This window comes from Brassica rapa, chromosome A09 (assembly GCF_000309985.2).
Source record: "Brassica rapa cultivar Chiifu-401-42 chromosome A09, CAAS_Brap_v3.01, whole genome shotgun sequence".
Classification (NCBI taxonomy): Eukaryota; Viridiplantae; Streptophyta; class Magnoliopsida; order Brassicales; family Brassicaceae; genus Brassica; species Brassica rapa.
In genome coordinates, this window is record NC_024803.2 from 12,705,653 (window position 1) to 12,717,119 (window position 11,467).

At 31.9% G+C, this 11,467-nt stretch overlaps 2 protein-coding genes across 2 annotated transcripts; one reads left to right on the plus strand and one right to left on the minus strand.

The window, feature by feature from the left end:
* Positions 1-1,759: 1,759 nt before the first annotated feature.
* On the minus strand, positions 1,760-6,737 carry LOC108869745 (phosphoenolpyruvate carboxylase 2-like). The gene is made up of 4 exons (XM_033279952.1): positions 4,743-6,737; positions 4,349-4,458; positions 4,143-4,224; positions 1,760-4,062 (listed from the first exon to the last, which is right to left on the minus strand). Exons 1-4 carry the CDS (start codon positions 4,875-4,877, stop codon positions 4,000-4,002), a joined length of 390 nt encoding a protein of 129 aa, XP_033135843.1. The 5' UTR covers positions 4,878-6,737; the 3' UTR covers positions 1,760-3,999.
* A 2,387-nt stretch (positions 6,738-9,124) lies between these two features.
* On the plus strand, positions 9,125-10,984 carry LOC103839246 (malate dehydrogenase 1, cytoplasmic). The gene is made up of 6 exons (XM_009115753.3): positions 9,125-9,365; positions 9,514-9,848; positions 9,944-10,221; positions 10,306-10,441; positions 10,528-10,639; positions 10,731-10,984. The coding sequence occupies exons 1-6, from the start codon at positions 9,323-9,325 to the stop codon at positions 10,823-10,825; spliced, it is 999 nt and encodes a 332-aa protein (XP_009114001.1). The 5' UTR covers positions 9,125-9,322; the 3' UTR covers positions 10,826-10,984.
* The last annotated feature ends 483 nt before the right edge of the window (positions 10,985-11,467 follow it).

An 11,467-nucleotide genomic window follows, 5' to 3' on the forward strand; every position in this document is an offset into this window, starting at 1 on the left:
AATAATAATAATAATAATCATATATTACTTCATTGTGTTTCTTGAATTCTCCACTAATTGAAAGCCCTTGTTTAGAAAAAAATTTTCCAATAATTATTTATAAAAATATACAGTTGTACACCTGAACAGTATCAAACATGTAATGACATGCATTTCTACAAAGACAGCTACGATTTCGGTTTAAATATTAAGACTTAAAAAATCTAATCTAAAGTTAAAAAAAAAAAAAATCTAATCTACATTAAAGAGACCATATTCTAAAATATCTTTTGAAAAATATATATTATTAGTATTATCTCCGGTGCGTATACACGCCTTCATTGTTTGTGTCTACACTATATATTTATTTTAAAGTTAAAAGTTTGATATTTATATTTTATAAGAGTGTAATATGACCCCATATGAATGTAAAATATTTTATAAAAGTTTGACTTTTTTCATGTGTGATATTTTACTTTGGACCATCTTATAGAAAATCATCACATTTAATTATCCTATCATTTAAAATGTAATCTTTTATTTGGACTATTCTTTAGAAATTTCATTCAGTGTATTTACATTAATAGATATTAAAACACACAAATTTTAATTGCAATCACAAACCCCAAGGTAAATATGAACCTTAGCCCAAATACGTCTGATTCTTTCTTTGATTATTTGTAATTCGATTTTGGCAAACCCTAATTTCAATTTCTGGGTTGTTTACATAAACAGAAGAAAGTGATATCTCAGTTCTCAGAAAAATAAACACAAGAAGTCATCAAGTAATCAACAACAAAAAGGTACACTCTCATATTTTCAAGTCTGTTTCTTTTTCCCCGATCAAAACCTGTTATCTCATATACATCAGATATCCACAGCTCTTACATAGAGAATTAGCAAGATTTGTATCAGGTTTGCTTAAGATGAGAACAAATCCTAGAGAGATGCAGCCACAAGAGTAGTCAAAAACGATATGGATGTATTCTCCAAAGCCTCTTACTTTTTGATTAAACGGCTTGAAATAACTGAAGATGCAGCTAGAGGTCTGGTGAACCTATATATAACCCTAATATAAAATAATTCTTGATGACTTAGTATGCATAATTCATCTACATACATTTAAATGATGGAATAAAATGAATCGTTGGAGCTTGTGTTGGGTCTCGGCACATTCCTCATAGTCTCTTCTTCATACGCCAATGATCTCAACTTCAGATTTTTTATCATAAGAAATGGACTCATGCTGGTTAAGAAACAGAAGAATAATGTGAATATATATGTGCAGCTTCTTATCTGTGGTAGTGTATATGCGACTCATTATATTTAAAGCGGTGGAGGTATAGACAAACTTCATCCCCTTACGAATTCAAAATAAAAGGTTGCAACCAAAGAAGAACCTGTTTAAAGCAGTCCTCAAAATCCTGCACCAGCAGCACCACCTTCATCTTCCCATGGAACACCTTCTCCAAAACCATCCAAGGGAAAGAGAAAACTAAATGATCGCAATTCTAAAAAACCTAGCAGCTCTGTTCAAAAGAAAGTGAAGGCTGAAAAATACAAACATGTGCTTCTGTTTTTTAGGTTCTAGAGTAATTACTTATGTTGTTAATGTATTTGATTTCGAGCATAGATTTATTTGTCTCTAAAGCTCTATTCTAATTTTTTTATTAACAACTTAATGATTATGATATCTGAATAATCAATTTTTTTACGGATCTTGAAGAACAAAAAGTTTTTTTGTCAGAGAATGTTGGTTTCCAAAACTTGACTTTACTGAATTAACTAGTGGTATTCCGGCGCGTAGCGCCGGGTTCGTAAATTCTATTTTCTAATGAATTCAAAATTGTTTTTTTTTTGTTATCTATTTGATAGTAGTTCGTATGCTTTATTCTCTGATAAGTTATCCATTTAAACACTACACGCACGGGATGTTGTTTGTTATATAATGTATGGTTTCTTTATGTGTTTGTATCAGTGAACGTAGAACATGTATTGTGTTTATATATCTTCACGGTTGGTTGTATGGTTTTAATATTTGTATTATGTGTAGCTTGTAGATTTATTGGGTGTACCATAGAAAGTGCTTTGTATGCTAGATTTACTATAAACATATTTACTATATCTTTACATATTGGTTGTAGATTTATATCTTTTAAACATATTGATTTACATAATACGAAAAAATAAAACAACGATTTACTATAAAAAAATTAATTACCTAGATAGGACAAAAATATAATATAATAAAACACAACAAAATATATAACCTGAGTTTAAGATTGAACTCTATGAGATCTAATATCCCGTTATTTCTAAGTAGCTAATAGAACGGTCGGCTGTTAACTGATTGGTCGTAGGTCCGAATCCTACTTGGTTTATTTGTTAACTGATTGAATCTTATTTTGTTATTTTATTGCTTGTTTTTAATTAACTATTTTAAAAATATTAGTTTTATTTGTGTATCAATTCTTTGTCATGGTTTTCTAATAATTTCTTGCTAATTTCCCTTACCTTGAGCTTCTACCAGAAAGAGAGAAAAATCAATAAGATTTTTGTTTTTTATAACTATTTTTAAAAAATTGTTTTGATTATGTATTAATCATTGGTTGTTGTTTTATATTTTTTGTTAGTTTCTCAAAACTTGAGTTTGGGACTAATAATATTGAAATAGATCAACCAACATTTTTTGTTCTTTTGAAAGTTCTCTATATATTATTGGATTTATGAATTGTATAATGTGTTTTCACGAATATGTTAATTTTTTACTATATTCTTTACCAAGTTTAAGTTATATTATGTATTTTACAATACCACTGGATTAATTTGGCAAGTTACTAAACAACTGCTTGCTAGAATCTTATACCTTGTTATGTTTGCTTTGCGTTCTTGGGATCATGTAATTGTTCAGTGTCCATATGCTCAATTACTTCTTGTGATTTGTGTAGGTAAAATGTATCTTGCATTTAGAGAACTCTGTCAAGGAATTAGTTAGATGACCATTTGCTACTTAAAACGCTATGTCTTCAGGAAGAAAAAAAAAGTAATCATGCTAATAAGGAGTGGAAATATTTGGCAATTACTAAATCACTGTTCGTGTATCTTTGACATTGTGTTCGGCCTCTGTTGTTTTAAGGTTCTTATTTGAGTTTCTACATCTAGAATCATTTCCAGATTGTTACGTCTCGTGATGAGAGCATCTTTTCCTTTGCATTTTTTGTCATCATTACTTATTGTTTTTAGTTTTTTACTATACATAGTGAACTCTGTTTGATTGTACATGAACACATCAACCTTTTAAAATCTTAAATGTATAGAAGTACTGTTTTCAAGGTTTGTTAATTAGTAATAATTCCATTACACAATAACACAAATCCATTGTTACTAACCTGCTGAAACAGACTTGAATAGTTTTTTACAATCTTTCATACTTATTTTGGTCCTGGAACTGCCCTTCTACTGAAACATAAAGCAAGATATTGTCATAAACAGGACACTGAGAAATTGTTGTAATAGCATTGTTATTTTCTATAAACTCTATAACCATTATTTATTGGCAAACTACAACTTACGGTAACTCTAAAACTAAGAGAGAATCATGAAGCTGTGATTCGGTAGTAGTTAAAAAAAGACTATCAATTAGTCATTTCATATATTGAACCGTAATGAGACTGTCCACCTTTCAAATTGCAAAAGGAATGGTGAATGAGTCAACTGATCAACCACCTCGAACCAGGGTCGTAAGCATGCATCTCTTGTAACTTCAGGAGTTTCTTGTGGGTTTCCTGGATTCAGAAATGCTCAACAATTAAAACCAATCATATATTTTCATGATTCATGAAAATAAATAAATAAGAGTGTGTCGTCACGGTCTCCACCTATAGAAGAAGAGAACTGAATGAGAGGTGCATTGTAATGACCATGCTCGATCCAAATGTTATTCGGAGCCGTGCCAAAACGTCTCAAGAATTTCCGAACTCCTTTTCAGTTTTTTTTCATGGAAGTAGCTCATACCCACTCTCATTTTCTTGTGGTGTAGGTGGAATTCTTCAGATTTTCATCCATGACAAAAGCAGCTTGAATCTGGTGAAACAAATACATAGCTTTAGTATATCTCATGCAATAAAGAAAGCTTTACAGAGAGTTCTTTGTTTGTGTATAACTCTTGTTCGGAGCTTCATCGAGTCCGTGTTATCAGTAGGAGTAATGTTCTTCGCATATAACTGTGTAAAACAATCACATATCCTGATAACATTGCAAAAACAAATCAGTAATCAAGTGTCAGTAACTTGGGAAAAAAGTCTACAGACCTTCCAAACTTTTGGAGCAAAGACCAATGATTACATTGTGTGGGATGAGCAGTTAATACCAAGTCAACATGCTGATTCTTGAGAGCATCAAACACCTACTCAGAAGTCTTTTTGGCAGCAAGAGACTCTTGAGAGTCTCTTCAATGTCGGAGTCTATTGTTGCAGGGGCCTGATCTATGAACATATCAATCGAACATTAAAGATACATAGAGAACACAGGAAGTTAAGATTTTGCAAGTTACTTTACATGAAAATCTGTAGACAATTATAGATTATGTGGAATGAACTTCTGAGAGCTTCTTAAAAAGTTGAAACAAATACGAAATATTTATCTAATTCATGATACAGAGCTCAAAAACTCATAACCTCAAGGGAAGGGAGAAGAAAATGTATATCAGCAAAGATCTGTCAAATCTTCTTACTACATGATTAAGGTAAAAAGAGGAGTCAAACCTTATCATCAAGCAGAAGCAGGTGAAGTTCCATCAGCTCCCCTCCTTTCTGTGCTTCCCATAAACGCTGAAGACGCGTCACCACCGTTTGAGAGACACAAACGGACTTCAAATCAAATATATGGGCTGAAACCATTGTTGCTGGTTGTTTGCATAAGGAAGCAGAACGGTTGTATTAGGCGTAGCAGTGAGATTCTGAGTTTTCTTCATCCATATTTACGTTGAGCAAATTAGGGATTAGTGATTGAAGTTAGGTAAGGGGTAATTAAATCATGAGAGCTTGAATGAAAGAGTTAATGGTGAATTTTAATAATAAGATTAATTTCAATGGCTTAGAAAAGAGTTACGTTTCAGCTATGGCAAATCCGGTGAAGGTATTCGAGCAGACAGCCATGGTTGAAGAAGGAGTGAGATTACGTTAGGCTTGTTGTGTTTGTGAATTGGGCCTCATCATTTCAATACTAACGTAAACGGCCCACACTGAAATTGAGTTAACTTTCTTACGGGAAATGAGAACGCTGACGTGTCCTGTTTTGCCCCAGTCTCCCAAATGATGTGGCAGCATAATGAGGGAGAAAAGTCTCCTTTATTATTATAGATAGATAGATAGATAGATAGATTCTATTTTCTTAGAGAAAATATTACATCTTTTGTTTTAAGTCTTGCCTTAAACCAAGAGACAGTCCTCTGTAATGACTTGCTTTTTATCTATCAGAACAACGTGTATTTGTCTTCAATCACAGGTCCAGCAGCAACCATGAGGTTGCACAACATAAATAAACATTCTAAAACCTAAAAAACAGAAGCAAGTGTTTACAAATACATGTTTGGTTGCTAATGACTTTTATAGCAGATGGTGGGTTGTTTTATTTGTGTCACCTTTATTTTATTTTATTTCTGTATGAAAGTTGCGTTACCTTTAACTCATTCTTTATTTATAGTATGAAGAACAAAGAAACAAATAAATACATAACTATCAAAGTTTAACTTAAAGAAATTAATATCTAAGTTAAATTGAATAGAATTTATCATAAATATCTCATAATATAAGGTTTTTAGTAAGTGTTCATGTTTTATTATAAAAAATATCACTAAATATTTGAAACAATAAATTAAATTACTGCATTCAAACTACAAAATTGTTGTATTTGAAAATATTAAATTAAACTATCAAACGATCAGTAATATAGTAAATGTTAAAATTATATACCATTAATCATGTAAATCAAATATTTTTAAATAGATAAATGAAAATAACTATCCGCACGGTTGTGCGGATCAAGATCTAGTACATATATTAAAACAAATTGAAAGAAAACGTATATTTTGATTAACTACAATTAAATATCAACCTTGATTTTGTAAATAGTTGACATTAGTATTTTTGTAGTCTTTCTTTTCTGTTTCTATCTACACTTTTAGTTTTGTTTTCTTTTGCCGTACAGTATCTCTTACATTTCTCATCTTAATTTTAATGCTACTAGAGATTTTTTCCGCGCTTCGCGCGGATTGTGTCTTATAAATTTATTTTATTTATAATATTAGTTGTCGATTTTTTTCTTTTACATTAACTTCTTGTTTTTCTAATGTTAGTTTTTCTTAATTTAAATTTATATGTTTATAATTTTTCATTTTTGTTGTTGTAGATGGAGAATTATATTTTTTATTGATGGTTTTTTGTATGTGATAAACTTTTTGAAATTTTAAAATAATGTTATATATAGTACGATTAACACATTAAAGATGAGAAACATATTTAGGCACATTTTATACATGTTTTATATTCATAATTTTAAAAATTATATATGTATATATTATAAGTTTGAAACATGTAAATGCTTTCTAAAGCAAAATACTTGTTCTGAGTTTACATAACTTATCGAAAGTTTTATCTCTTTTTAAATTCAAATCACAGAAAAATATCAAAAAGTCAGTATAGATGGTTTTTTTTGGCTTTTAAATCAACACTGAAAAATTACATGAATCAGATAACAACAGTTTTATAAACAACTGGATAAAATTTGACCGAGCCAAAGATTTTCACACAATATGTTCTTTCTTCTTCAAATTGCGAAGAGCCTATAGGCACAAGAAAAAAAATCATAATTTTTGTTTTCACTTATATAACATTTTTTCTCCTTTACACACGGAGTTTATTACACTGCTATAAGCAATGGAGAACTCTATTCATATAAGATTCACATCTATGCATTTTGACAAAGAAGAATTTTAGCCATTTTTAGTTTCAGAATGGCCCAACTTCAGTCATATACACTATATTTTCTCTATGATTCAAATCTTACAATTTTAATATATGTGCAGATTTCCATGTGAAAAAGCATGCACGCCATCTATCATTCAACCTATTACTTTTTCTAAAGTAAACACTATAATCCTCGTTTGGTTAACTCCATAAACTAATCTCTTTGGATCAGTTTACTAAAAAATATGGATACTAATGTCAGAAAAGAATATAAACACTATCAACAACAGATATTGGCAGAAGACTATTTGGTTCAATGAACATATTCCACTTAATGTGTTTATATCAAGGCTGGCTTTGCGGAGAAGACTGCCAACCAAGGATCGCTTGAGGCGTTGGGAGTTAAATGTCTCAGGAACGTGCGTCCTTTGTAATCTGGAAATAGAGACTCACCATCATCTCTTCTTTGAATGCTCTTTCTCTCGCTTGATATGAGAGCTTTTTGCTCCTGAAGTTTGGATTTCTCCTCCGGCTGATCTATACTTTGTTGCAGCCCGGATCAATCAATCTCGCGTCAATGCAGATCCGCATGCTACTCCAGTCATCAAGCTCTACTTTCAGTCAGCCATCTACCTGCTGTGGAAAGAGTGTAATGCTCGTGTGTTCACAGCTGACTCCTCACCTTCATCAGTCATCCTTGCCTCTTTCGACCGTATGATGCGGTGACCGTCTCCTCTCTTACCCGGCAAGTTCTCCTTTCTCCTCTTCTCTACTTCTTTTTATTTTTCTTGTATAAGACTTCCTTAAGGCTTTTTTTACCTTGAGTTGTTGTTGGTTGTTTTTGTTTCCTTGCTGTAATAAGTTGTTTAAAAACAATAGTGTAACCTTTCAGAAAATGATAATCTTAACATCTTACCAAAAAAAAAACAACAAATATTGACTTATTTATGTGAATATATATTTTATTTTAAATCATTATAGTGGACGAAGAAAGCACCATAATCTGTACAATAAATTTTCTTAGATTCACCTCATCATACTCACCATTTTACCATTTTAGTTACATAATTTTACATGAGCTTCTTCACCCTTCCCGGTTATTTTCTCTTTATTTATAACTACAATATAAAGTTATAAACTATATATATTATAAATTAATAATTTATTTTTCCTTGAAGTCTCACGATTAAAAATATAACATAATTCAATATAGATATATGATTCTATTAATAAATTAGCAGTTACAAATTTGAAATTTCTAGAAATATCAAAAGTCATATGTTAGTTAATTATCTTGTAAATGACATCTATTTCTAATTTTTTTTGGATGAGAATATTTTGGCTGAGGTGGATAGTCTCAAAAGCCTTAAATTTAGTCCCTTTTATATAGTAGGATATTCACTCCGACATTTTCATTTCAAAAAGAATCATCAAATTTGGTAGAAAAATTGCGTAAAATAACTTCTAAAAAACTTTAAACCACTCTATGCATATAGGCTATGTGACATAGCAAGACAAGTGATATGTTATATTATAGATTATTGATATTTTGAATAAAAACACTTGTGTATATTTTGGAAACAACGAACATCTTGTTGAATCTCTCATCTTTCTCTTTTCGTTTGTTAATATAATGTTAATAAAGTTATCCACCCCACGTCAAATTATTTACTCTCATCTTGTTGTTTGAAAAGAAATTTTATAGGACAACCATTTTAGTTTGTCTTTAATGAAATAAATGACCAAAATAAATTTTATTAAAAAGTAAAAATTTATTTTTATCTTAAGATTAATTAATCTATACTTTTTTTTTGAAACACTAATTAATCTATACTTAGAATTTAGAATTAAGGGGTGAAGTTTTGAAGATAGAATTTCAAATTATAAAAAAATAAAAAATAAAAATAAAAATTTTCAGAAAATAAAAAGAGTTATTTTGGTCATTTTATTTATCGATAACTATTTTGTGACAAAAATTTAATTCAGAAAATTGCCCTTTGTTGAGTGATATTTACATTTTTAGGAATTTTTTAAACCCTAATTGTTATATATAAATGATTTTTTAAAAGTGAATATTAAGCATGGATTAAGGCCTCTCAGCCCGACACATACAAAAATTGCCTAAAATCTAAAGACTCTGGTTAAAATATGGGCTTGTTTATATAAACATTGGCCCATTAAAGAAGTTCATTAGGATAAACGTAATCTCCACGTTCAAGATATTCGATTGCATAAGCTGACGTGGCTAACACACCATGGATCTGAAGCTTCATCATGACTAATAAATAAACCTCAGCCCATCTTCACGCCTTCAAGCTCTGCTAGACTGAGAAAATCAACGAGTTCTTTCTCCGGCGATACCTTTTCCAATCGATCAGATGGCGAAGGATCCAGTTCGTGTTCTCGTCACCGGAGCTGCAGGTAACTTCACATTTCTCCGATCTAGTATCAGATCTTTGGTTAGCGAACGCAATAGTTATCGTTTCGTATCGTCCGATCGATGAATCATAGTGTAGTTGTTAGATCTAAAAAGGATCGTATTCAAGTGTGTGTGTGAACAAATCTGCAGGACAAATCGGATACGCTCTAGTCCCTATGATTGCGAGAGGAATCATGCTTGGTGCAGACCAGCCTGTGATCCTCCACATGCTCGATATCCCTCCTGCTGCTGAAGCTTTGAACGGTGTCAAAATGGAGTTGATCGACGCTGCTTTCCCTCTTCTCAAAGGTGTGGTGGCTACCACTGACGCTGTTGAAGGGTGTACTGGCGTCAACGTTGCAGTTATGGTTGGTGGTTTCCCGAGGAAAGAAGGAATGGAGAGGAAGGATGTCATGTCCAAGAACGTTTCCATTTACAAGTCTCAAGCCGCTGCCTTGGAGAAGCACGCCGCACCAAACTGCAAGGTGATGATTGATGATTGATGATTGATGATTGATGATGAGTCTTTTTTCGAATCAGCTATTAAATCATGAGATTGTTAACTGTTTTTTTTTTGTAGGTTTTGGTTGTTGCAAACCCTGCAAACACCAACGCGTTGATCCTTAAGGAGTTTGCACCGTCGATTCCTGAGAAGAACATCACTTGCTTGACGAGGCTTGACCACAACAGGGCCTTGGGACAGGTCTCTGAGAGGCTAAGCGTGCCGGTGTCTGATGTCAAGAACGTGATTATCTGGGGAAACCACTCGTCGAGCCAGTACCCGGATGTCAACCACGCTAGCGTCAAGACTTCTTCTGGGGAGAAGCCAGTGCGTGAGCTTGTCAAGGACGACGAGTGGTAAGATATCTTTAAATTCCCTTTTAATATCTCAATCTATTTTTTCTTGTAAATACGATGTTTGTTAAAGAGTAATGTATGTAGGTTGAATGGAGAGTTCATCGCTACCGTTCAACAACGTGGAGCTGCTATTATCAAGGCCAGGAAGCTGTCTAGTGCACTCTCTGCAGCTAGCTCTGCTTGTGACCATATCCGTGATTGGGTCCTTGGAACCCCCGAGGTTCTTTTCAATTTCGAACCAGTTGATTATTTATGTACTAAATAAACTATAATAACTAAAAATATATTGTTTGTTTAATTTCTCAGGGCACATTTGTTTCAATGGGAGTATACTCAGATGGATCATACAACGTTCCCGCTGGACTTATCTACTCTTTCCCCGTAACCTGCCGTAACGGAGAGTGGTCTATTGTCCAAGGTATACATATTTTTTCTCTTACCAAAGTAAAAACAAAATGTTTTAAAAATGTTGGTGATTGCTGATGTGTGTTGTTTGATGTTGTTCAAAGGTTTACCGATCGATGAAGCATCGAGGAAGAAAATGGATTTGACAGCAGAGGAGTTGAAGGAAGAGAAGGACCTTGCTTACTCTTGCCTCTCTTAGACCTGTTTTTATCTGTGAAAGATGATAAAGGAGCTTTGTTTCGAATAATGATGCTTGTTGTTAAACCTCATGAGATTAAGAGGGCTACTTGTTTTTCTATTGTTGTGTTTCGCTGACCTTATAAAACAGCAATTTGAATCTTTGATCTCTTTCAATCTCGTCTTTAGTTTTCCACTTTTCTTTGCGTAATGGGAAAGAACTCCAAAACTTCTCTTTCAAACTGTCAAAACTACTACACTACACGGTTTAAATTTTTTTATCAAATAATTTAAAGAAATATGTGCTTAATCATTTGATAAACATTAGTATGTTAAATTATTTGATCTGGAAAATTATTGGTTTGGTTTGTTTTGTAAAAAAATTATAGGCCAAAGATTTATTGATCTAAGGTTTTTATTTTTAGTTAAACAATATCTCTAGAATTTTTATTGGTTTATATATAGGGCTTTTTGTTGATAAAAATATACAGGTTTTTTTTTTCAAAAAAGATTTAAATTTTCTGATCAAACTCAAAATTTATATTTTATGAATTCTTGCTTTCCCTTATTCCCTTAAAAAGTTTAACCAATTGACAAAAGTACCATTTTCTAAATATGTTAATTTTATTCAAACATATTCATTTTGATTATTTATTTATGAAAA

Bases quoted from the DNA above. Each gene is read 5' to 3' on its own strand.
- LOC108869745 (XM_033279952.1), bottom strand. From the start codon at position 4,877: ATGGTTTCAGCCCATATATTTGATTTGAAGTCCGTTTGTGTCTCTCAA. The intron at 4,459-4,742 runs GTTTGACTCCTC...TTCATAGATCAG, and splicing joins TGCTTCTGCTTGATGATAAG to GCCCCTGCAACAATAGACTC. The intron at 4,063-4,142 runs GTTATACACAAA...TTGTTTCACCAG, and splicing joins CGATGAAGCTCCGAACAAGA to ATTCAAGCTGCTTTTGTCAT.
- LOC103839246 (XM_009115753.3), top strand. From the start codon at position 9,323: ATGGCGAAGGATCCAGTTCGTGTTCTCGTCACCGGAGCTGCAG. The intron at 9,849-9,943 runs GTGATGATTGAT...TTTTTTTTGTAG, and splicing joins ACGCCGCACCAAACTGCAAG to GTTTTGGTTGTTGCAAACCC. The intron at 10,640-10,730 runs GTATACATATTT...TGTTGTTCAAAG, and splicing joins AGAGTGGTCTATTGTCCAAG to GTTTACCGATCGATGAAGCA.